The sequence below is a fragment of the Jaculus jaculus genome, chromosome 9, assembly GCF_020740685.1.
Source record: "Jaculus jaculus isolate mJacJac1 chromosome 9, mJacJac1.mat.Y.cur, whole genome shotgun sequence".
Taxonomy (NCBI): Eukaryota; Metazoa; Chordata; class Mammalia; order Rodentia; family Dipodidae; genus Jaculus; species Jaculus jaculus.
Window position 1 is genome coordinate 137624354 of NC_059110.1, and position 23847 is coordinate 137648200.

The window sequence follows — 23847 nt, forward strand, 5'->3', positions numbered from 1 at the left end:
GGTGCTGGCAGGCGCTGTCTTCTGTGTGTACCTGAGCAGTGTGCTGGTGCTGGCAGGCGTTGTCTTCTGCGTGTACCTGAGCAGAGTGCTAGTACTGGCGGGCGCTGTCTTCTGCGTGTACCTGAGCAGTGTGCTGGTGCTGGCAGGCGTTGTCTTCTGCGTGTACCTGAGCAGTGTGCTGGTGCTGGCAGGCGCTGTCATCTGCGTGTACCTGAGCAGTGTGCTGGTGCTGGCAGGCGTTGTCTTCTGCGTGTACCTGAGCAGTGTGCTGGTGCTGGCGGGCGTTGTCTTCTGCGTGTACCTGAGCAGTGTGCTGGTGCTGGCGGGCGTTGTCTTCTGCGTGTACCTGAGCAGTGTGCTGGTGCTGGCGGGCGTTGTCTTCTGCGTGTACCTGAGCAGTGTGCTGGTGCTGGCGGGCGTTGTCTTCTGCGTGTACCTGAGCAGTGTGCTGGTGCTGGCGGGCGTTGTCTTCTGTGTGCACCTGAGCAGTGTGCTGGTGCTGGCAGGCGCTGTCTACTGCGTGTACCTGAGCAGAGTGCTGGTGCTGGCGGGCGCTGTCTTCTGCGTGTACCTGAGCAGTGTGCTGGTGCTGGCGGGCGTTGTCTTCTGCGTGTACCTGAGCAGTGTGCTGGTGCTGGCGGGCGTTGTCTTCTGCGTGTACCTGAGCAGTGTGCTGGTGCTGGCAGGCATTGTCTTCTGCGTGTACCTGAGCAGTGTGTTGGTGCTGGCGGGCGTTGTCTTCTGCGTGTACCTGAGCAGTGTGCTGGTGCTGGCGGGCGTTGTCTTCTGCGTGTACCTGAGCAGTGTGCTGGTGCTGGCAGGCGCTGTCTTCTGCGTGTACCTGAGCAGTGTGCTGGTGCTGGCAGGCATTGTCTTCTGCGTGTACCTGAGCAGAGTGCTGGTGCTGGCAGGTGCTGTCTTCTGCGTGTACCTGAGCAGTGTGCTGGTGCTGGCGGGCGTTGTCTTCTGCGTGTACCTGAGCAGTGTGCTGGTGCTGGCAGGCATTGTCTTCTGCGTGTACCTGAGCAGTGTGTTGGTGCTGGCGGGCGTTGTCTTCTGCGTGTACCTGAGCAGTGTGCTGGTGCTGGCGGGCGTTGTCTTCTGCGTGTACCTGAGCAGTGTGCTGGTGCTGGCAGGCGCTGTCTTCTGCGTGTACCTGAGCAGTGTGCTGGTGCTGGCAGGCATTGTCTTCTGCGTGTACCTGAGCAGTGTGCTGGTGCTGGCAGGTGCTGTCTTCTGTGTGTACCTGAGCAGTGTGCTGGTGCTGGCAGGTGCTGTCTTCTGCGTGTACCTGAGCAGTGTGCTGGTGCTGGCAGGCGCTGTCTTCTACGTGTACCTGAGCAGTGTGCTGGTGCTGGCAGGCGCTGTCTTCTGCGTGTACCTGAGCAGAGTGCTGGTGCTGGCAGGCGTTGTCTTCTGCGTGTACCTGAGCAGTGTGCTGGTGCTGGCGGGTGTTGTCTTCTGCGTGTACCTGAGCAGTGTGCTGGTGCTGGCAGGCGTTGTCTGCTGCGTGTACCTGAGCAGAGTGCTAGTACTGGCAGGCGTTGTCTTCTGCGTGTACCTGAGCAGTGTGCTGGTGCTGGCAGGCGCTGTCTTCTGTGTGTACCTGAGCAGTGTGCTGGTGCCGGCAGGCGTTGTCTTCTGCGTGTATCTGAGCAGTGTGCTGGTGCTGGCAGGCGCTGGCTTCTCAGATCCCTATTGTTTAGTTTATACAGACACAGCTTACATGGACCGTCCAGCCCTTGGGCTCCCCCTCCTCATCCCTCCCCCCTTTTCAAGTTCCTCCCTTAGGATAAATTCAGAGACACACTGTCTGGACTGAGAGGTAGAGCATCCGTAAATTGCAGCTCTAAATGTTCAGACCTGAGCTTTGTCTTGAAACTGGTGCCCGTTTACCGTAAAGCAGGATGAAAGTACCGTGGTAGGCGTGTTTCCAGCCTGAGGATGACTCGTGCAGCAGAGGCAGCAGAGCGTCTCCTCAGTGGAGACATAAAGGAGAACCATGTGTTCCAAGTGGCTCTCGCCCTAGCCCAGGGCTCTGGGATTTCCTAATCTTTGCCAAGTGGGACAGGCAGGAAGCTGGTCACCCCTTGATGCTTCCAGGAAGATGGAAGAATCTATGAACAGAGTGAGTGCTTTGCCTGTGGGGATGTCAGGTTCACAGCTCATATGAGGCCCTATTGAGTTTGGCTTGTTTGAGGTAGGCTTACTTTGTATGGGGTGGACCACTGGGTGGACTTCTTGGAGTAAGGCAGTTTAGGTTTGGACGGTGGCTCTTTCTGAACATGGATGTTGCTCAGCTCCGACCCGTAGCATCTGAGCAGCACTGGCCACTGGGAATGCCATGCAGGCCATGGGTAGAACTCAGAATTTTCTAGTAACCATGATAAGTAGAAAGTAAAAGGAGGCATAATTAACTTTTCTAATATGCTTAACTCAATATACTGAAAATATCCTTTGAATATGTGATCAATAGAAAAGTGAGGCCATTTGTGTTGGTATAAAGTGTTTGAAGTCAGAGAGTACCTGCACTTGTAGCTCTGTTCCCTGGGGATGGCTGGGCCAGTGCTGGCCCTTTGGGATGGGCCTCTTCTCCCGGCTGCATCATCTTGGGCTGCTGGCTCCTATAATCTGATGAACAGCTACACTGATCTTTGTTACATGGCTGGGCCTGGGCTCCCTTGAATTCAGGCTGTGATGGAGTGCCTTGTCAGTGTTTGGGCAAGACACAGATGGAAATAAAGGTGTTAACACTTGCAGGCCCTAGGGAACATGGTATGCCTGAGGTCATACAAGTAGAGATTTCAAGTGTGGGGAGAGAGGAAGGGACCCAGGGGCTTTAAGTTGGTGTTACTCAAGCCTTCTTCCACGAGTCCTGACTCTCTGGAGTGCCAGGAGATCCTGTGGCTGTTCACAGTCCACATGGTATGTGCTCAGTGGGACCAATGCAGCAGGCTGTCCTTCACAGAGGTTACCAGGAAGTGTTGAGCAAGGTAGAGACATAGATGGGCTATGTGAGAAGCTGTGAGGACACAAACTGGAGGTGGTGGTGGACAGGCCATCCTCTGGGACAACCCAGAATTCAGGTACACTTTGCCTTCTCCTGTCTCTGCCCCATCATGGCCCTAACCCACTTCTGGCTGCTCTTTAAAGTCTGTTTGGGAACAATGTAGTTTTTGTAAATGTCAAGTTCATGGTCTCACTGAAGAGGGGACTTGTCCTCAGAGGTGCTAACTGTGTTTGCTGGCTGCCCATAGGGCCCCACTTTCCCCATGTGCCTCTTTCCGCTAGGCCTTCCTCCTCTGCACTTGACCCTGTCCCCAGCCTGGTCTTTCTGTAGTGCCTGGCCCCGGGCTGCAGTGTGACTCCACTCTCAGGAGAGCCCGGTAATTCCTGGGGTACAGCGGGCTGCAGTGTGACTCTCGGGAGAGCTGGGTCGTTCCTGGGGTACAATGGGCTACAGTGTGACTTTCTGGAGAGCCAGGTGGTTCCTGGGGTACAGCGGGCTGCAGTGTGACTTTCTGGAGAGCCAGGTGGTTCCCGGGGTACAGTGGGCTACATTGTGACTCTCAGGAGAGCCCAGTAATTCCTGGGGTACAGCGTGCTGCAGTGTGACTCTGTGGTTCCTAGGGTACAGTGGGCTGCATTGTTACTCTCAGGAGAGCCGGGTGATTCCTAGGGTACAGCAGGCTGCAGTGTGACTCTCTGGAGAGCTAGGTGATTCCTGGGGTACAGCGGGCTGCAGCTGTGGGTGAGGATAGTTCAGGAGATCTGAGAACAAGCCTATGGCCATACCCAGGACAGGTCTGGGTGCTTAGTAGGTGGCCAGCTCAGCTCTCAGACACAGTTAGCCAGGTAGGGCCAGGGGCTTTGCTTGGGACTTTCATAGACTCAGCCTCCTGTAAATTCTTCCTTCCCTCCAACTGGAGTATGGTGCATGGGAGTTGGCTGTCACAGTTCAGCAGGCACTTGCACCTGCTGCTCTCAGACATGGCCTTACCTCAGAGGGCTCTCAAGCCAGGCGGAGCTGGCCACATTGCCTGCAGTCACAGATCAGCTGGTGTTTGCTGGTTTGGTATGTGTAATTCTCAAGTTCTGGAGCTTGGTGGTGCCAGGCTTTTCTTGGCAGCATTGGTGTTTTTACCAGCCATGGCTCAGTCAGGCCCAAACAGGTGACATATACCAAGGGCTGTGGAGACCATTTGTCTCCAGTGCACAGTGGATCTCATGGAAGCTGAGTTCTAGTGGCTAAACCCTCCTCCCTAAGGGGACAGACAGCTTTGCGGTGGGTGGAGAAGCATGTACTTGAGGCTTGCAGCAGTGGTATTTGTGCCTGCCTCGCCATCCACTCTGGCCCCTGGCCTCACTAGGGGAGGTCTGTTGGTCTTAGAGTGAGACCTCACCAGACCCCCCATTATGTCTCTTGTAGCCTAGGCTAGGGGCATCTCTTGTGGGTTCTACAGGAGCCATGTTTCACCACCTGGTGGTGGCCTTTCTGACTCCTGAGCTTGGTGTCCTGTTCTGCCATTAGCCAGCCTGAGGAACAGGGCAGGTTCCAGAATTCAGAGGCATTTTGAACCTGTGAGGCCTCTGAGTACAATGGTGGCCCCACTGGTGCGTGAGGGGATGTCTTCCGAGCCTGGCAACAGGCATGGGCAGTTCTGCCTGCTAGGCAGGGTGGCAAGTTTGGCAGCTATTTTGACTGCCCCTCCCTAGGCCTATGGCCATATGACATGTTTACAGGCCTCTCAGACCCCTCGCAAGTGAATCGATTCTGCCTTCTGCTCCCTTTGGGAAGCTGCACATGAAAGCCACCGACTGGCCTGATTGCCTGCTGCCGGGCTCTGTCCCTGTTTGGGATTTGTCATCTCATGGTGCCCAAAGAAGGTTTTCGAGAATGTCATTGCTGACATGGGAAGCCATGGGTCAGTGGCTGAGCCTGCTGTGGTACGCTGTAGCAGGACAGTTACATGTTTGGTATTTGAGAAGCAAGACCCTTAGCTTTCTTTCTCACTCCAGGTCCATCTCTGTTTTTTGGGACTGTCTTTGCAGGCTGAGGTGTTTTCCTTTCTCCCCTGTAACAGCTTCAGGCCATGTGCGGAGAGGTTAGGTTCAGAGTTGGTCAAGGCACTCTGAAGCTGTCTGGCCTTGGGTGATGGGATGCAGCAGTGGGCCTCATGCACCTATAGCATCAGAGCCTTTTGCTAGTAGGCCCTAGGGCCTACATCATCTGACAGGGCCTCCAAGAGACAGGTAAGGAGGCCATGCTGGGCCCAGGAAGCACTGTACCCCAGGAGTGTGGGACACACAAGATACAGGTAAGGGGGCCATGCTGGGCCCAGGAAGCACTGTACCCCAGAAATGTGAGATCCACAAGAGCAAAAATGGAAAGCAAGGAGAATGTACCCCACTACTCAGCATGTGATGGCCCAGGTACTGAGCTTGAGTACATAAGCATCTGCTGCACATCCATGCACTGAGGGTCTGGCATTCAGTCCTCGGACATTCTTTCCTCATTAAGGCCTTTCTTACACTCCCTTGGCCCTTCCCAGAAATTAGGAGCTGTGGTTGGCACATGAGTGTTCCAGAGGTCCCTTGAACACTCAGGGTTTGTTGCAAAGGAGCTGGGAATGCTCTCTTTGGAGAGCTGGCCCTGTGTGTACCTCACTCATGGATGTTCCCAATGCAGTGGCTTGCAGTCCTCCCTGGGCTTCTCTGTCCAAGCCCAGCACTTAACTAATCCGCTGATCCTGCCTTCCGCTTACCAGCTCAGTTTCTTCCTGTCCTGCCAGTATTCTTGTTTGGGCCCTGTGGTGATTACCTTCTCATTGCTGGCACAGAGCACCCAACCAAAAGCAGCTGATGGGAGGAACATTGTTTATTTTGGCTTATAGTTTTGAGGGGAAGTTCCATGATGGCAGGAGACAGCATGGCATAAGCAGAGGCTGGACGTCACCTCTGCCTCAGCAGGTGGACAACACCAGCAGGAGGGTGAGCCGAGACTAAGCATGTGCTGGTCCAGCTGTGTTCCCTGGCACTCCCATGTACATAATGGTGATGTAAGGGTCCAGGTGCCTGGCCCTCTGGGGTGTGTTGTTCAGGAGGTGAGAGGGTGGACACAGATGCAGAAGAAGTGCCTGCTGCAGTCTTCATCTCTGTGGCACTTGTCAGCCCACTGGTGCAGAGTGCAGCATGAGTGCTGTCGGGTTGGGGGCAGGGTGGTTCTGGGTGCCCTGTTGTTTCAGTTCATTTCTTTTTGGGTAATAGTCACCTTGGGAAGTTGATCCTGTCCTGCCTGACTTTTAGGACATCAAGTTTTGCCTCATGAGGGGTCACTGCTGTCCCTCTCAGTGTCCAGGCATGCAAGGAACACTTGTACCCTGTGGTCACATGGCTGGGATATGATGGCATGCAGTCCAGCCCCTTGGGGACATTGGGTCAAGTGCAGGTTACAGGCCGTGATGTCAACATGCCTGTAGCAGACTGCTGTCTTCCTTCTATCCAGGTGTCTCTACAGTGTCTGGAGTTTAGTCTGAGGCACACGGCATAATTGTGCTTATGGCTTTGGGCACCTAAGTTGCTTTGTTTGAAGTCCACTAAGTGGATCTGTATCCTGAGCCAGTGTTGGCTTCTGGTGGGGGCATCAGGGTCCCTCTTACAGACAGCTCCAGATGAAGGCCTAGGCCAAGGAACCCTAGGTGCTTTGCAGGCTGTTGAACTCATGTGTGGCTGAGCATGGTGCTGTTGGCATTGTGCAGTATGGGGGTGGGGTGGTGGCTGGGACTGCTTGTCCCTGCCAGTCTTGTGTGCCTCAGGAGGGGGTGGGAAAACCCCAGGTCATATGCCCATGGCTGAGGCCCTTCTTGAGACTTTACACAGCTCTTGGCTGCCTCCTTCCAATAGTCATGGTTTACAGGCGGGGCTAGGGAGGCTGGGGCTGTCTGGGTGGGGGGGAGACTGGGGCTTAGGCACAGCTCCTGCATTTCCACAGTGCTAGGTTGGGTGTCCTGAGGTCCCTGTTGTCCCTTGGGTGGTCCCTTGATGTTTTACCTCTCTTTCAGGGAGAGTCTGCAGCCACCTGGTGAGGTGACCCCTGTCTGCGTGTATATGAGTGTTGAGGTAGGTGTTGACCATCCCTCTCCTTGTGCTCCTGCTGCCCAGCCCACTTTCCAACCTGGAAACTTCTCTGTCTCGCATCTTCAAAGCAGTGGCAGTAGCAACAGCTCCTGAAAGCATGATGTGTTCTATGGAAAAAAGCGGAACAGCCGGCTCCGCTGGAAGCCACCACGGCTGCCTGGCTGCTCCCGAAACCTCCCTCAGTGCCCTGTTTGTTTTTTCAGCTTCTCTCAAAGCCTGAGAGTCACAAAAGTGGTTTCATTTTAGTAAATATTTGCTTTGCTCCATGTTTTGATCTTTTTCAAAACTGAGTGCAGCATGGTGCAGGCAAAGCTGGCAGTGAGGCCCTGCCTGTTCACCAGCCCCACCCGCCACGGTGAGGACCCTCCTAGTGCGGGGTCCCCTGGCCTTACAGGGGCTTTTTGTTTCCACCCTGGCTCAGTGCCTTGTCCTGGCCCAGGCAGGGGCATGCTGTTTCTGAGGGGTCCCCAGGAAGGTGAATAGCACTTTCCCTGTTATCCTCAGTCAAGGTTATCCAAACCAGAGCTGTGCAGGGCCAAGGAAGTAGAAAGGGGACATAGGACACTGCTCTGGCCTTGTTCCTCCTGGGAGGAGATGGGCCACAGGACTTCATGGACCCAGGCCTAGCAGTCCTGCGTGGCTGTACAACCTGGCTCTTGTTCTGTGCCCTCAGTGCAGCTGCCTGTCCCTGGGGGCAGTTCCTCAGAGGGACGACATTGTTTCAGTGGGTGTAGCCAGCCAGGCCTAAGTTTTGCCTGTCCTGAGTTAAGTGTCAGGAGTGACCCATGAGAGGGGAGGACCTAGGAGAACTGGACAGTGCCAGGCCAGCAGATCCCTGAGAACTGGTATGCTGGTTTGGAGACCTTTATACTCAAAAAGTTGAAGAATGGGTTCCACTACCCTGCCCTTGGCCCACCAGACGGGGGGACTCCCTATGTGGAGGCTACTGGGGCCTCTGGTGCTGGGATGAACTGATGCACAGACCTGGCTGGGCCCCAGCATTTAGATCCCCAGGGCTCAGGCTGCCTGCTGCTCCCTGTTCATGGCTGTGATGGGCTGTGAGGCTGGCTGGGCTGTGGGGCTTAGGGATGGGAGAAGAGGCTCAGGGTCTCCTCTTTGCATTGGCAATCCTGGAGAGGCACAGTAGAGGTGGAGGTGCTGCCAGTGGTGGCTGTGGGACTTGGTGTTCAGGGAGTCAGTGGGGGTTGTGGGGCTCTACACTGTGTCTTCCTTGCTCCTCACAGGCCAGCCAGGGTGCTGTCTGTGAGCCTCCATCCTCCTATCCCCAAGCATATCCACTGCCCTCCTTCACTAGCTATGGGCAAAATTCTGAGCTGCAGGACGTCCTCACCTAACCCATTCTGCCCTCCCTGGACTCATTGTGCTGGGATCACAGTTGATAGTGCCAAGCCAGGGCTAGGAGACAGTTGGTCAGCGGGTCCACAGTAGCTAGACCTCACAAAATGCATGACTGGCAGGGACAGATGAGAGCCTTGAGGACAGGGCACCTGGTCAGCAGGAGGCCTGGGGATTTTGCCAACCAGGGCTTGGTGGAGGATTGTTCCAGACTTGAGTGTCCATGAGAAAGGCCCATGTGTTCTTTTATGCTTTCCTGCAGGTGACTGGTGAGGCTGCCCTACAGAGCACAACACTGCAGTCACTGGGCCTAACAGGTGGCAGTGCCACCATCAGGTAGGAGTGGCAGAGCCTAGTGGCTTGGAGGTCTGTTTAGTTAAAAGAAAAGGAACCAGGGAGACTCACCTGTGATTCTAGCACTCCAGAGGCTGAGACAGGAGGATCTTGAGTTTAAGCCAGAAAAGCCAGGGGAGAAAATGTGTCTGACAGGAGGAGCTTGTGAGGAGGCCATCTTCTTGGCAACGGACGGAGCTGTGCTTACCTTAGTGACCACTCCTTCTGGGCCTGTGTTCCTCTGCAGAGGTGAAGGGGGTCTGGGGAGGGCCATGTGGAATCTTGCAGGCAAGAAGTACCACTCTGTGTGTCTTCCTCACCTTTTGGTTCCTCTCAGGTTTGTCATGAGGCAATGTGATTCCATGGGCAAGCAGGAGCCTGCAGCCATCAGAAGCAAAGCTCCAGGAAGCCCAACCTCTTCCATGTCAGCCGACCAAGCAGCCAGCAGCCCTCTACTTCCCTTGAACTCTGGGGAGCTCAGCAGAGGGGACCTCAGTCATCAGGGTGATGCAGGTGCCTCAGGGAGTAGCCTTGTGAGTGGCTCAAAGCCTGTGGATGCTCAGGTGAAGCAGAGCATAAAGGAGCCTGCACCTGCCCCCTTCATTCCTTTTTCTGGTGGGGGCCAGCGGCTGGGGGGCCCTTCTGGGTCCTTGAAGCCACTAACATCATCTTTATCCAAGTCATCCAAGTCCTTCTCTGGCACTGGAGGTCCCTCTAAGCCCAAGAAGTCAAAGCCTGGTGAGGAGTCCCCACAGGAGCCTGAGCCGGTAAGGAGTTGCTGGGCCTTGGACCTCTCCTGACTGAGACTGTATTCTGGCCAGACTGGCACATGGTTGCCAGGAGCTCATGGGTATCTCTTGGGAACAGGACTTGTTCCGTTTTCACCTGTCATTCTGAGCTTCCTTTTTAAATGTGTAGTCATATGGGTTTGGTGCATTGCTCACTTTATCACCACCGTCATGTTTCTGCCACTCTAAAATGTTCTACATGGGTATTTTTTTTTTTTTTTTTGGTTTTTTGAGGTGGGGGGTTTCACTCTAGTCCAGGCTGACATGGAATTCACTATGTAGTCTCAGGGTGGCCTTGAACTCTTGGTGATCCTCCTACCTCTGCCTCCCGAGTACTGGGATTAAAGGCGTGCACCACCACGCCTGTCATACATGGGTATTTTAAAAATTATTTATTTTTGTGTGTGTGTGTGTGTGTGTGTGTGTGTGTGTGTGTGTGTGTATGGGCATTCTAGATCTCTTGCTACTACAGATGAATGCCTGTGTGGTTTGTATGAGTGCTGTGGGAACCTAGGCTGGTAGGTTTTGCATGTAAATACCTTTGACCACTGAGCAGTCTTCCCAGGTCCCTATGTGGGGTTTTAAGCCTGATGCACCCCAGTAGGGTGACTCAGAACAGCAGCAGCCTACCTTCCTCCCTAGTTGGGATGCTTTCATCAGGTTCTCGTTGTGAAGGTGGCTTTGAGCAGTGATTGAGCATGCCAGAAATTTAATCCTGAGCCATCTGTCCTGTGTCACCTTCCTGTTCCTGGCCTGCTGGTTGTGGGACCTATATGGAGATTAATTTTTTTTTTTAATTTACTTATTGGCAAGTAGAAAGAGGGAGAGATAGAGAATGAGAATGGTTATGCCAGGGCCTGGTGCCACTGCAGACTCCAGACACATGTGCTGCCTTGTGTGTCTGGCTCCACGGGGGTGTAGGGGAATCAAACTTAGGCCTTCGGGCTTTGCAAGCAAGCACCTTTAACCATTGAACCATCCCATTAACCCCCTACTTGGAGATTTTATAAGGCAGAAGAAGGGTAGTGAATTTACCTGCAGATCAATATATCTATAACTCACATTTGAAAGCTTAAACAGTAGGACCCTGGCTCACTGATTGGGATGAATTGAGGACTTTGGCATGGAAATTGCCATTGGCTGCTTCTAATCTCCACTGGGAGGAGAGTGGCTTTCCTAGCCCTTGGAAAATGGTCTAGTCACTGGCCCCTGGACTAGAATGGTGTGGTACCTTTTCTTTTTTGTTTTTGGGCAGGGTCTCACTCTAGTCCAGGCTGACCTGAAACTCACTCTTTAGTCCCAGGCTGGCCTCAAACTCATAGCAGTTCTTCTAGCTCCGCCTCCTGAGTGCTGAGATTAAAGGCATGTGTCACCACACCTGGGCCCTTTTCTTCTTTGCTGAGCTTTTCTGAGGAGAAGCTTCTTGCTATGGTAGCACACTGGTTGCAGGGTACCTGTGTGTTCAGTTTTATAGAACAGCACTTGTCTTCATTTTGAATTCATCTCTGAGCCCCTGCTACTCGAGCTGTTATTCTGCCCAGTTTGTCTCAGTTCTACCCTTGCCATCCTGGTGATGAGTTCTGCTACTACCTGCAACGGCAGGGCCCGCATGTTTTGGATCATGCTTTTTGGGTAGCTTATAGGGTCACTGTCTACCTTTTCCACCAGCCGGAATGGCTCTCTTCTGGCCTGTGTTCATGGTCCACTTAAGATCTCATTTTTACCAGGCATGGTGGCACACACCTTCAATCCTAGCACTTGGGAGGCAGAGGTAGGAGGAGTACCACGAGTTCTAGGCCACCCTGAGACTACAGAGTGAGTTCCAGGTCAGTCTGAGCTAGAGTGAGACCCTGCCTCGAAAAAACAAAAAATTTCATTTTAATGTTATTTATTTATTTGAGAGAGAGTAAAAGAGAAAGAAGGAGGCAGATAAGAAAATGGGAATGCCAGATGCCTCCATCCACTACGAACAAATTCCAGATGCATGATACATGTGCCACCTTGTATATCTGGCTTATGTGGATCCTTAGGCTTTGCAGGCAAATGCCTTAACTTCTAAGCCATCTCTCCAGCCCTATTTTATTGTATTTATTTTTTTTGTTTTGTTTTGTTTTGCTTTTTGAGGTAGGGTCTCACTCTAACCCAGGCTGACCTGGAATTCACTATGTCATCTCAGGGTGGCCTCGAACCCACAGTGGTCCTCCTACCTCTGCCTCCTAAGTTCTGGGATTAAAGGCGTGTGCCACCACGCCCAACTTCTAATTTTTTAAAAAATTATTTATTCATGTATTTATTTGCGAGAAAGAGGCAGAGAGAGAGGGAGAGAATGGGCATGCCAGGGCTCCAGCCACTGCAAACAAAACTCCAGATGCATGCGCCCCCTTGTGTATCTGGCTTACGTGGGTCCTGGAAAATTGAACCGGTACCTTTGGCTTTGCAGGCAAACATCTTAACTGCTAAACCATTTCTCCAGCCCTCTAATTTTTTTAAATACATATTTATTTATTTGAAAGAGAGAATGAATGGGTGTGTTAGGGCCTCTTGCTGCTGCAAATGAACTCCAGACACATGTGCCATTTTGCATGGGTACTTAGGAAGTGAACCCAGGCCATCAGGCTTTCCAGTAAACCACCTTTAACTGCTGAGTCATCTTTGTAGCCTTATTCTTGTTTTATTCTTGTGGGTTTTTTTTTTTCTCTTTTTTTTTCCCAAGGTAGGTTCTCCTTCTAGCCCAGGCTGACCTGGAATTCACTATGTAGTCTTAAGGTGGCCTCGAACTCACAGCAGTACTGCTGCCTCTGCCTCCCAAGTGCTGAGATTAAAGGCGTGTGTTACCACGCCCGGCAAGATTTTATTTATGAAAGATTTTGCTGGGGCTAGAGGGATGGCTCTGAAGTTAAGGTACCTGCCTGCAAAACCTGATGACTCAGGTTCAATTCCTCAGTGCCCATGTGCAGCCAGATGCACAAAGTGGCACTTGCATGTGGAGTTCATTTGTAGTGGCTAGAGGCCCTGGCATGTCCATTCTCTCAATATGTCTCACTCCTCTATTTCTCTCTGCTTGCAAATAAATAAATATATTTTATTTTTATTTATTTATTTGAGAGCGAGAGAGAGAGAGAGAAAGAATGGGTGCACCAGGGCCTCCAGCCACTGCAAATGAACTCCAGGTGCATGTGCTACTTTGTGCATCTGGTTTACATGGGTCCTGGGGAATCAAACCAAGGTCCTTTAGCTTTGCAGGTAAGTACCTTAACCACTAAGCCATCTCTCCAGCCCAAATATACATATATACATACATACATACATACATGCATACATACATATATATATATATACTCACATATATATATATATATATATATATATATATATATAATTTTTTTTTTTGTTTGTTTGTTTGTTTTTGAGGTAGGGTCTCACTCATACCCCAGGCTGACCTGGAATTCACTGTGGAGTCTCAGGGTGGCCTCGAACTCACGGCAATCTTCCTACCTCTGCCTCCCGAGTGCTGGGATTAAAGGCATGCGCCACCACGCCCGGCTCCCAAATATTTTTTTTTTTTTTTTTTTGGTTTTTCGAGGTAAGGTCTCACTCTGGTCCAGGCTGACCTGGAATTAACTCTGTCATCTCAGGGTGGCCTTGAACTCATGGCAATCCTCCTACCTCTGCTCCCAGGTGCTGGAATTAAAGGTGTGCGCCACCACGCCCGGCTCCCAAATATATTTTTTAAAAAAGATTTTGCTACTGAAAACTATTTCTAATGGTGGCAAGCCACTGGAAGATTACTAATATTACTATTATTAGTGTTTGCAGACAGGGTCTTGCTATGCCTTCCACTCACAGTCCTCCATCAGCCTTCTGAATGCTGGGTGTACATACCTATCAAACACTGAAAGAGTCTTAAGAAAAGTGACATTAACAGTTTGTTGTCTGGATTCTAGGCTCATGCAAGTGAGGGATTGCCTGAAGCAGTGCCCATGGGGGAGTAAAAGGAAGCTGCAGTGTCTGAGTGGTGGGAAGTGTGCTTAGCTATGGCTGGGGTAGAGTAGTGCCTGTGGGCGACTGGAAGGTGGCTTGTCCTCCACGTGGAGGTGGCTAATACTAGGAAAGAGCCAAGGCTGAGCTCTTAGCTGACAAATGTGTCAGGACCAAGCACTGGGTCCTAGCAGGGTGGTATTTGGTATGTCACAGAGCTTTGAGAAAAGCCCTGACTGCTGATGACCTCATGGTGCTGGAGTGGTGCCTGTTTTGCTGCTTTGAGAGCAGGATGCCAGAATCCACCAAACAGAGGCAGGAGACAAGTCCTCTGGATGGTTAGGCATGTCAGCGGCCCAGGAGAAAAGGCCAGTCTGTAAGACACCAGAGGACCCTGGGCCCACCCTAGCATGTGAGGGAGATGGCCACTTGCTCTAGTGTTCTGTTCCCAGACATCCAGCTCTGGTGGCAGGTGGAGAGTGTACCACTGGATGATTTACAACTTTCACCTGTGTTTTCCTCTACTGTGACCTTGGCTCAGGCCCTTCCCAGCTTGTTAGGGATGGTACCTGCATTTTAAGGTAGTCAGAAAAGGAGACACCAGGTCTCTAATCTGCTGATAACCTGAAGCTCCAGGAACCCATCTTTGTTTCTGTTTTCATGATTGTATTAAAGGAAGTTTGAAAAAGGAAGAAAAGAATGAAAGTTAGTCCTAACCCTCCAACCCTTAACACTCTTTTTTGGTTTTTCGAGATAGGGTCTCACTCTAGTCCAGGTTGACCTGGAATGCACTTCGCTGTGTAGTCTCAGGCTGCTCTCAAACTCAACAGTGATCCTCCTACCTCTGCCTCCCAAGTGCTGGGATTAAAGGCATGTGTCACCAAGTCTAGCTTTTTAACACTCTTACAGCAGTTTCTAACTTTCTTTCTAAAATCCCTTCACTGGCATGTGTGTTGTGTGTGAGTGCATGCATGTTGATGCTTGAGTACACGTGTGTGAGTAGAAGTGTAATCTTGTCCCTCATATCCAAGGCTTTCTGTCCCTGTTCTCTGTGAGCCCCTTCTTCCCCATCTCACACTGCCATGCTTGATTTATGTGTGTGTGTGGGAATAATTGATCTTTGGAAATAGGAGTGCTGGGTTTTAAGTGAGTTCTTTTCTTTTTGCAGTGCTGATGACTCAATCCAGAGCCTTGCCAGCAAGCCAGCTCTGTAATGTGTTCTCAGTGCCACTAGTGGTACTGTACTCTCATGACCCCCACTTTAAAACTATGTGTATTTACGAGAGAGAGAGATTGAGAGAGAGAGAGAGGGGAGAATATATGAGCATACCAGAGCCTCTTTTTGCTGCAAACAACTCCAGATAGATGTGCCACTTTGTGTATCTGTCCCTGTGTTAGTACTGGGGGAGTGAATTCTGGGTCAGCTCGCTTTACAATCAAGTACCTTTTTTTTTTTTTTGAGGTAGGGTCTCACTCTAGCTGACCTAGAATTCACTACATAGTCTCAGGGTGGCTTCTAACTCATGGCAATCCTCCTACCTCTTCCTCCTGAGTGCTGGGATTAAAGGTGTGCGCCAACCACGCCCGGTTTACAAGCAAGTAGCAAGTACCTTGAATTGCTGAGCCATTTCCCCTGCCCCCCCCTTTTTTTGTTTCTTTGTTTGCTTTTTCTACATAATGCTGTATTTTTATTTATTAAACTCTATCTCTGTCAGTCCACCTGTCCAATGCTGGGATTTCAGACATTCATTTTCATGCCTGGCAACAACCCCCCCCCCCACACACAAAAAGATAAGTATTTGACAACAGAACTGCACACATCAGAAACAGAGATTTCCTGTATCGCCCCTTTCCCTCCGCACACAGCTCCCCTGCTGTCAACATCTACAAGGAGTGAAATACTTTTTTTTTTTTTTCCCTTGAGGTAGGGTCTTACCCTAGCTCAGGCTGACCTGAAATTCAGTCTGTAGTCTCAGGGTGACCTCAAACTCACAGCGGTCCTCCTACCTCTGCCTCCCGAGTGCTGGGATTAAAGCATGCACCACCATGCCCAGCTTGAAATACTCTTATTATGGCCAGACCAGCAAGACCCATCCCTGTCACCTACTCCCGTTGCTTACGTTGGGGTTTATTGTGTGTGTGGACATGTACAATGATGGGGACCACCGTTAGGGTGACTGCTGGGGTCATTTCACTGCCCAGTACAGCTCAGTGCTTTCCTCACTGTTCCTCCTGATCCCCACCCTATTCCAAGCATCTGCTAACCTTTTACCATCTGCATTTTGCCTTGTGCAGAGGCCTCTGTGTTTTCAGGTGGGTCTTGGTCCCAGTGTTGACTGATGTGGCACTCTGCAGCCTGACCCTCCTCACTGCTCACTGCCCCCTGCCAGCCTTTGGCCCCCATACTGCTGACATCTCGGCACAGCTCACATCTGCCCGTATGCTCAGTGTGTTCTTTGGCCACATTGCTATGTCTGACAGTCACCAATGTGATGGGCACAGAATTAGGTTTTATAACCTTTTCTCTGTGATTACTGCCCTGCTCTTTTATGTGGGTGAGTGTGTGTGTGCTTGTGTGTGTATGAGAGGCATAAGGCTGTTGTCCTCTTGTGTTTACTGAAGAAGGGTCTTTCACTTAAGCCTGGAGCTGGCCGATTCAGCTAGTCTAGCTATCTAGCTTGCCTCAAGGATCTTGTTTCCGCCTTCTATGCACTAGGATTAGGGTCTGCTGATACGCTGCTGAGCATTTGTGCTGATGCTGGGGGGGTCTCAATTCCAAAGGGCATGGGAAGCACTTTATTCCCTGAGCCATCTCTTCAGCCCCTTTTCTGTGTTTGTTTGTTTATTTTTATTTTACTTTCTATTATTTTGGGTTTTTCAAAGTAGGGTCTAACTCTAGCCCTGGCTGACCTGTGTCGTCTCAGGCTGGCCTCAAACTCACAGCGATCCCCTTACCTCTGCCTCTTGAGGGCTGGGATTAAAGGTATACACCACCATGCTTGGCTGTTAACTAATTAACTTACTTATAGAAAGAGTGAGTATGGGCATTACAGGGCCTCTTGCCACTACATATGAACTCTGGATGTATGTGCCACTTGGTGCATCTGGCTTTATGTGGGTTCTGAACTGGCAGGCTTTGCAAACAAGGCCTTTAACTGCTGAGCCATCTCTCCAGCTCCTGTTCTCTGTGTTCTTGCTATCTATTCAAGCTTCACTTTCTTACTGCAGATGTCTTTTGCCTGCTTTGTTTTTTGTTATGCTGCAGATTTCTGTGTGACTGGGGAGGGGAGTTGGAACCCTTCATCAGCCAAAAGGTCCAAGCAGTGTCTTCTTTCTTGACTTCTCTGGGATCCATGGGTTTGTCCTTCCTACAATACTCTTCAGCCTATTTGGAGGTTCCCTGTGGGCTCAGGGCTGGTTTTCCTGGAAGTTGAATAAGTTTCTCAGCTCCATCTTTAGCTGAATAGCCTCTTAGCCACTCTGCCCTGGTGGTACCCTCTCTATGGGGCTTATCATCCTCCAGTGGCTCCCCGCTGGCTCTAGCTGTGGCTCATTTTGGAAAGGCTGCCAGAGTGAATCTCTTCTTTGCTTCTCTTTGCCAAAAGTGACAAGTCTCTTCAAGGACTTCATCCTTTCAAATAACTTTCAGGATGTCAGCCAAATTCCTCAGAAGCTGCTGTTGGACATTGCATGGAATGATGTTGAGTTTCTATTTACTTTGGAGAGATTTATTTTTCATGTTGTGATACCTCAGCCATGGACTTCCTTCTTGGTTGTCTTGCTCTGTCCTTGAAAGTAGGACTTGGCCACTTCCGGCCCTCGTGCTTATTCTATGAGCCCCTTGCTTACTGGCCGAGGATTCTCCCATCCCTGAGATTTTTCTTTTCCTGTGTAGTTGCTGAGAAGTCTTCACATAGCCTTTTCTGTATTGGTGGAGGGAGCTTTGCTTTCTTCTTCAGTTCTTTGCTTTTTTTTTCCAAGGCAGGGTCTCACTCTAGTTCAGGCTGATCTGGAATTCACTATGTAGTCTCAGAGTGGCCTTGAACTCTTGGCGATCCTCCTACCTCTGCCTCCCGAGTGCTGGCATTAAAGGCATGTGCCACCACGCCCGGCTTTTAAAAAAATAATATTTTATTTTTATTTATTTAGTTGAGAGAAAGATGCAAGAGAAAGAGAATGGGCACGCTTGGGCCTCCAGCTACTGCAAACGAACTCCAGATGCATGTGCCACCTTGTGCATCTGGCTTACGTGGGTACTGGTGAATCAAACTGAGGTCCTTTGGCTTTGCAGGCAAACTTAACTGCTAAGCTATCTCTCTAGCCCTCCTTTAGTTCTTAATATGAGGTCTTGGGTGGATTTTTGGGTCAAGCCATCTTTGTTTGCAGGGGTTCAGACATTTGCCAGTGACATACTTGGTTTTCAGCCACACTTTAACTAGCACTTTGTTTCAGACTTTTGTGTCTGTAGTCATAGGGGAGACCAGTTGTGTATTTTTTCTTGCTTTTTTTTGTCCAGCTTTGGAACCAAGAAGATACTAATAAGTTTGTTGATGCTGATCCCTGTCTCTGCTCTAGTGTTACGTGACTTCCTGGGGTGACATGTAGAATTATCATTCACCTTAGATTAGGGCCCTGAACAAACCAAAACAAGGATTCCATCCAAGTCCAACTTGGTAAACAAATGAGTTTATTGGGGTTATTTGTGGGAGATTGGATGGCAGGTTACTTATAGGAGTGCAAGTGACTGAGAACAACTACATCACCAAAAAGTCCCATCCCATCATGGCTAAGGTCCTTAGGGTGCTGCTTCAGTGGAGTCCTACCTTCAGCTAACCTGCTACCTCCTGTGCACTCCAGCACCTCCAGAGATCAGGAGACCTCGTGTAACTACAGGGCAGGAGAGCATAGTGGCAGGAATTGCAGGTGAGGTGCTGTGACTTACCAGGAAATATTAACACCCTCACTGCCTTTCCAACAGATAACCTGTGCTCCATGATGGCCTATGGTCATGTTATGTCTGGAGAAAACAGCTCTTTCTTAGCACTTGGACGTAGTGCTTGCAGAAGAAGCACACCCTCCTTGAAAGGCCCATGCTGCCTCCTTCAGGCTTTGCCTTTTGAGCATGCTTGCATGGCTTCATGGTTTGACCCTTAGCTTCATGTCCTTTGTCCTGTGTCCCTCTGGAAGGTTCCCTGGCCCTTTGGCTGATGTGTCTTGTCTCTCCCTGTCCTGGGCTCTTATCTGTTTGCAGCCTTGTGGCCACACTGTGGAACCCTGTGCTTGGCTGCCGAGGCTTCTGCTTTCTTCTGTGCGGAGGTGCTCGTGTCACCTGTGACTGGACTGGAGGCAGCAGATGGGGTCATGGCTTGCCCCAGTGCAGGCTGGGGGCCCAGAGAGTCTAGTACTGAGTTAGGAGTTGGCAATTCCAGCTAGTTGTGTGCAAAGGATATGCTGACCACTGTGACCCAGGGGCCAGGCCAGAACAGGACTCCTGTTGGCCTGAGAAGGCCCACCTCAGTGCCCTCCTCTCCTGTGTGGACCGCTGCTGTTGAGACAGCTGACTGTGTCTGGTCTCTGTGTGGCGGGAGGGTGACTGAGAGCTTTGGTGTCTCCTCTCGCAGATAGTGAACACTTGTTCTCAGGGACAGCACCTTGGCAGCAGTCTGTCTTTATGGCTGCGCTTTTCCCTGTCTTGGTGTCTGTGTACGCTGCTGAGGTGACTACTAGTTGCCGGTGGTAGACTGTGGAGAGGCTCCCGATACCCTGTCTGACCCAGCCCTCACCTGCTCAAGTTCCTCTGTTCATAACTGTAGATCCCTCACCCAGTGGCTGTGAGGACAGTGTTTGTGAGGACAGTGTTGTGGCATGATGGTCAGTGTGTGCTAGAACAAAGGACAAGTGCTTGGAGTTTGCCATTATGGGGTATCACCGCAAGTCAGGAACACTCGAGTTGTGTCCAACAGCCAAGGACGTGGTGCTAGTCCCTAAAGCCTGAATGGCTCCCATCCTAGTCACTTTTTGTTTTCTTTCTTTTTTTTTCTGTTTTCCAGGTAGGATCTTGTTTTAGCCCAGGCCTACCTGGTAACCTGGAATTAACTATGCAGACTCAGGGTGGCTTGGAACTCACATTGATCCTCCTAACTCTGCCTCCTAAGTTCTGGAGTTAATGGAATGTCCCACCACGCCTGGCCCCAGTCACTTTTGCATGACATCTTCACTCCTGCCACTTGGCCACATGCCTGGGAGAGTGGAGGGAAGGTCAGGAACCCATGACCTTGGTGGTTGTGGCTGCTCCTGTCCAGCCTCTCCTCGGGATGCTGCCCATCAGTTCACGGTGTCCTGAACTCCTGAGCTGTCCTCACTTAGTAGATGAGTGGTTCATCCTCGTTTGTGGTGGTGATGGTGCCCGTCCTCCCCTTGGGACCCTGTTGATTCTGTGATGTTTGTGCCAGTGTGAAGCTCCTGGGCCCAGGGGCAAGCTGAAAGCAGACCTGTGTGGTTAGGGCAAGCTGGTGCCAGTAACCTGATATAACTTTGGTCCTGTCCTCCTGGAGATCCCTCAGTTGAGGGACAGGACAGCTGTGCCTCCTACCCTAAAGGTGCCAGCCCTTTGCCCATTGCTCCCTCCATGCCACCTTAGCCTTGTGTTCTGTGCTGGGTGCAGCAGCTCCGAGCAGCCAACCTGGTCAACTCACCAGGCAGGCAGTCACTGTCCCTGGGTAAGGATCTCAATGCAGGCACTCATCCCAGGGCCCCAAGCCAGAGAGGGGTCCTGGGGAGGGTGCTTTGCTCTGCCTGTGCCTTTGATCTGGGAGCCCAGGCAGCTGATTGATTACGGAGGGTCCCCCGCCCTCTGCCTTTCGCCTCCTGTCACCAACAACCCCACACCCAGAGGGCCAGCCGGCCACATGCGTCTGTTTTGTGTCCCTGCTCAGTCTTGGGGGGAGGGGAATGGGAACAAAACAGAACTTTTTTGGGGAACTTCAAAGGTACACTTTAGTAATCAAAAAGAGTTTCCAAGTTTCCCATTAATGTTTTGCCTGTGTGTGGTTTTGGATTTAAATAAAGACTCAGAAGAAAGAGACAGGATAAAATACAGGCAGGTCCTCGCTGAGGCCCGGGATGGTTCCCAGAGCCCGGCGGTTCCTGCCTTTGATGTCAAACATTAATTATTAGAAGGTAGTTTTACTGGCGATCAGAACTGGGCTCTGGGAGAGGCTGGGGCTGCCCGGCGCCCCCTGGCCGTGTCCTTTGAAGTCCCTCCACAGCCCGGGAGGCCGCCTCGCAGCTCTATGCTTGCAGGCCGATCACAGCAGACACCCCCCACGCCTCGGCCTCCCTAGCAGCTGGCATAAGGGCCGACACTGATCAAAGGCCCTGGGTCCTCCCAGGCAGGACGGGCTGCTGCTGGCCTGCTGCCCCTCCCCCTTGGGGGATTTCCTTCGTGCCTGCCCTGCGCCCCTTGCACACAGTTTGGCCTTCACCCTCTATGCCCTGGGCTGGTGGCTGGTCAGTACTCATGGAGCTGGGACAGGCCTTTACAAGGGTGGAGGAGGTATGAAGTGGGCTATGGTGCCAAACTTGAAAACGTCCATCTGGACCCGTGTGAGCTGGGCATGGCAGGGTGGCAGGTGTCCTTGAAAGATTGGAGTCCAGTGCTACATGGATGGGGGTGTTCCAGGCTATATTGCTGCTCGTCTCTTCTTGGTCTGAGGGATCTTCCCCTGTCATCCCCATAGACTGGCCATGGTCCCTGATGTACTCTGTGGGTGTTTGTGGACAGCCCTCAGGTTCCCAGGGCCAGTCATTGCTCCTCTGAGAACCATAGGCCAGGCCTTAACTGCAAAGGCCCCTGAAGTTTGTTGGCAGATGTTTCGGCAAGCAGCCTTGCAGGTGGGCAGCTGAGTGTCTGGATGTTTTTGCAGTTTGGTAATTGGCTGCACTTGTGCCTCAGTGGATAATTCCAGAGATAAATGCTTACTGTGCAAGTGTGGTGGAGTATGGTCCTGTAGAGCAAGAACCCCACTTTTACCACCTAGTCTCAGCTCCCAGCCTATCTTGTGTGTGTGCGTGCGTGCGTGCGTTCCTCCTGTCTTGTGTGTGTGTGTGTGTGTGTGTTCCTCCTGTCTTGTGTGTGTGCGTGTGCGCTCCTCCTGTCTAGGCACCCAGGAGCAGCTGCCACACTCAGCCAGGCCATGCGAATAAGGAAGGCTTATATCCTAACCACATAGATCTGGCCAGTATCCTTGGGAGACACACACCTGGCATCCACTTAGCAAGATGCTGCAAAATGTGTAGCCTCCACTGGTGTGGCCTAGTATTTCATAGCATTTTCTTTTTATTTATTTATAATTTTTAAAAATTTTATTCATTTATTTATTTGAGAGAGAGAGAAAGAAGCCGGGGGGGGGGGGAGAGAATGGGCATGCTGGGGCCTTCAGCCACTGCAAATGAACTCCAGACGCATGTGCCCCTTGTTTATCTGGCTTATGTGGTCCTGCAAAATTGAACGGGGATCCTTTTTGGCTTTGCAGGCTTAACCGCTAAGCCATCTCTCCAGCCCCCTTTTTAAAAATTAATTATTTTAAATTTCTTTGAGAGAGGGAAAGAGGCTGAGAGACAGAGAGAATGGGTGCACCAAGGCTCCCACCCACTGCAAACTCCAGATGCATGCGCCACCTTGTGCATCTGGCTTACATGGGTCCTGGGGAATTGAACTGAGGTCCTTTGGATTTGCAGGAAAGCGCCTTAATCACTAAGCCATCTCTCCAGCCCCTCTTATTTTTTTCTTTTGTGTGTGAGATTTATTAATACATGTGATTGGTAGATATTCAGCAGTGGAGGCCCTCACGAGTGCCAAGCCTGCCACCTGCCAGGGTCACAGTTGGGGTTATATCTGACCCCACAACTCTTGAGGATAAGCCACTTCTCAGCCGCCATGTCTTCACATTCATCTGCATTGAATTTGGTGAAGCCCCATGTTGCACTCAGGTTCTCAGTGCTGGCAGAGATCATTTGACCAAGAGCAGCTTGTGGGAAAAAGGATTTATTTTGGTTTACAGACTAGGGTAAGCTCCATGATGGCAGTGGAAAATGATGGCATGAGCAGAGGGTCCACCCCTGGTCAGCATAAGGTGGACAATAACAACAGGAAGAGTGTGCCAAACACTGGCAAGGGGACACTGGCTATAACACCCATCAGCCCGCCCCCAACAATACACCGCCTCCAGGAGGCGTTTGTTCTCTGATCTCCATCAGCTGGGAACCTAGCATTCAGAGCACCTGAGTTTATGGGGGACACCTGAATCAAACTACCACACCACACTTTGAGATATGGATCATCTGGCATCCAGAATACTTGAACTTGACTCTCAGTAGCACCTCAATCACATGCTCTTTAATCTGCAGCTTGGTGTGGATGGACATGATAACCTGGCCACTGTGCCCCAGAGCTTCCCAAAAGCGTCCCGCATACCTGTCTGGAGTCTAAATTGGGAATAGCGTGAGATCAGAAATACAAATATCCACCAGAAAGCTGTCTCTAAGGTTCCCTAGGGCTCAAGGCCACCCTGAGACTCCGTAGTGAATTCCAGGTCAGCCTGGGCTAGAATGAGACCCTACCTCGAAAAAACAAACAAACAAACAAAAAAAGCTCTCTTTAAGTGTGCTTCATGTTCATAGTAAGAGGCTAGACAGTCAAGATACCTATGCAAAATAAGAGCCTGTTTGTGAGTTCCATCATTGTGGTGTGGGTACCCCGTGGTCTTCACAACGTCTGTGAGAGCAGAGATGTGGTGCTCAGGTGTTTTGGAGATGCCTTTTCTTGCCTTCTGCTGTTGGGCTGTGGACTTGGCATTCCTTGGCCCAGCGCACTCCCAGATGTGCTCCTACCCGGTGAAGCCTTTGCCAGAGATGCCTGTGCTTATCCAGCCTCCAGTAAGTCTGGGGCTAGCTGCAGGGCTGGGAGGAACGGGAGAGCTCCTCTGTCGCCTGCCTTCTACTGTTTCTCTAAGGGTGGGGCTCATGGCTATGGAGATGGGGCTTTTGGCTGGCCACCTTGAGTCCAGCCTCCAAGGCCGGGGGGGGGGGGGAGCTGGGATTCTCTATTCCTTTTTTTTTTTTTTTTTTAGAATTTTATTTTTATTTATTAGAGACAGAGAGAGGGAGAATGGGCACACCAGGGTCTCTAGCCACTGCAAACTCCAGATGCATGTGCCACCATATGCATCTGGCTTATGTGGGACCTGAAGAATCG

General features: G+C 51.2%; 1 protein-coding gene across 4 annotated transcripts in view; it reads left to right on the forward strand.

Moving 5' to 3' along the window:
* The window catches only part of Aspscr1 (ASPSCR1 tether for SLC2A4, UBX domain containing), a 50803-nt gene that overhangs the window by 12600 nt on the left and 14356 nt on the right, over positions 1–23847 (forward strand). For all 4 annotated transcript variants that reach the window (XM_004655048.2, XM_045159444.1, XM_045159445.1 and 1 more), the window contains exons 5-7: positions 7062–7119; positions 8756–8829; positions 9164–9593. In XM_004655048.2, coding sequence (XP_004655105.1) covers positions 7062–7119; positions 8756–8829; positions 9164–9593 — 562 coding nt within the window. The remainder of the gene's footprint in view (positions 1–7061; positions 7120–8755; positions 8830–9163; positions 9594–23847) is intronic.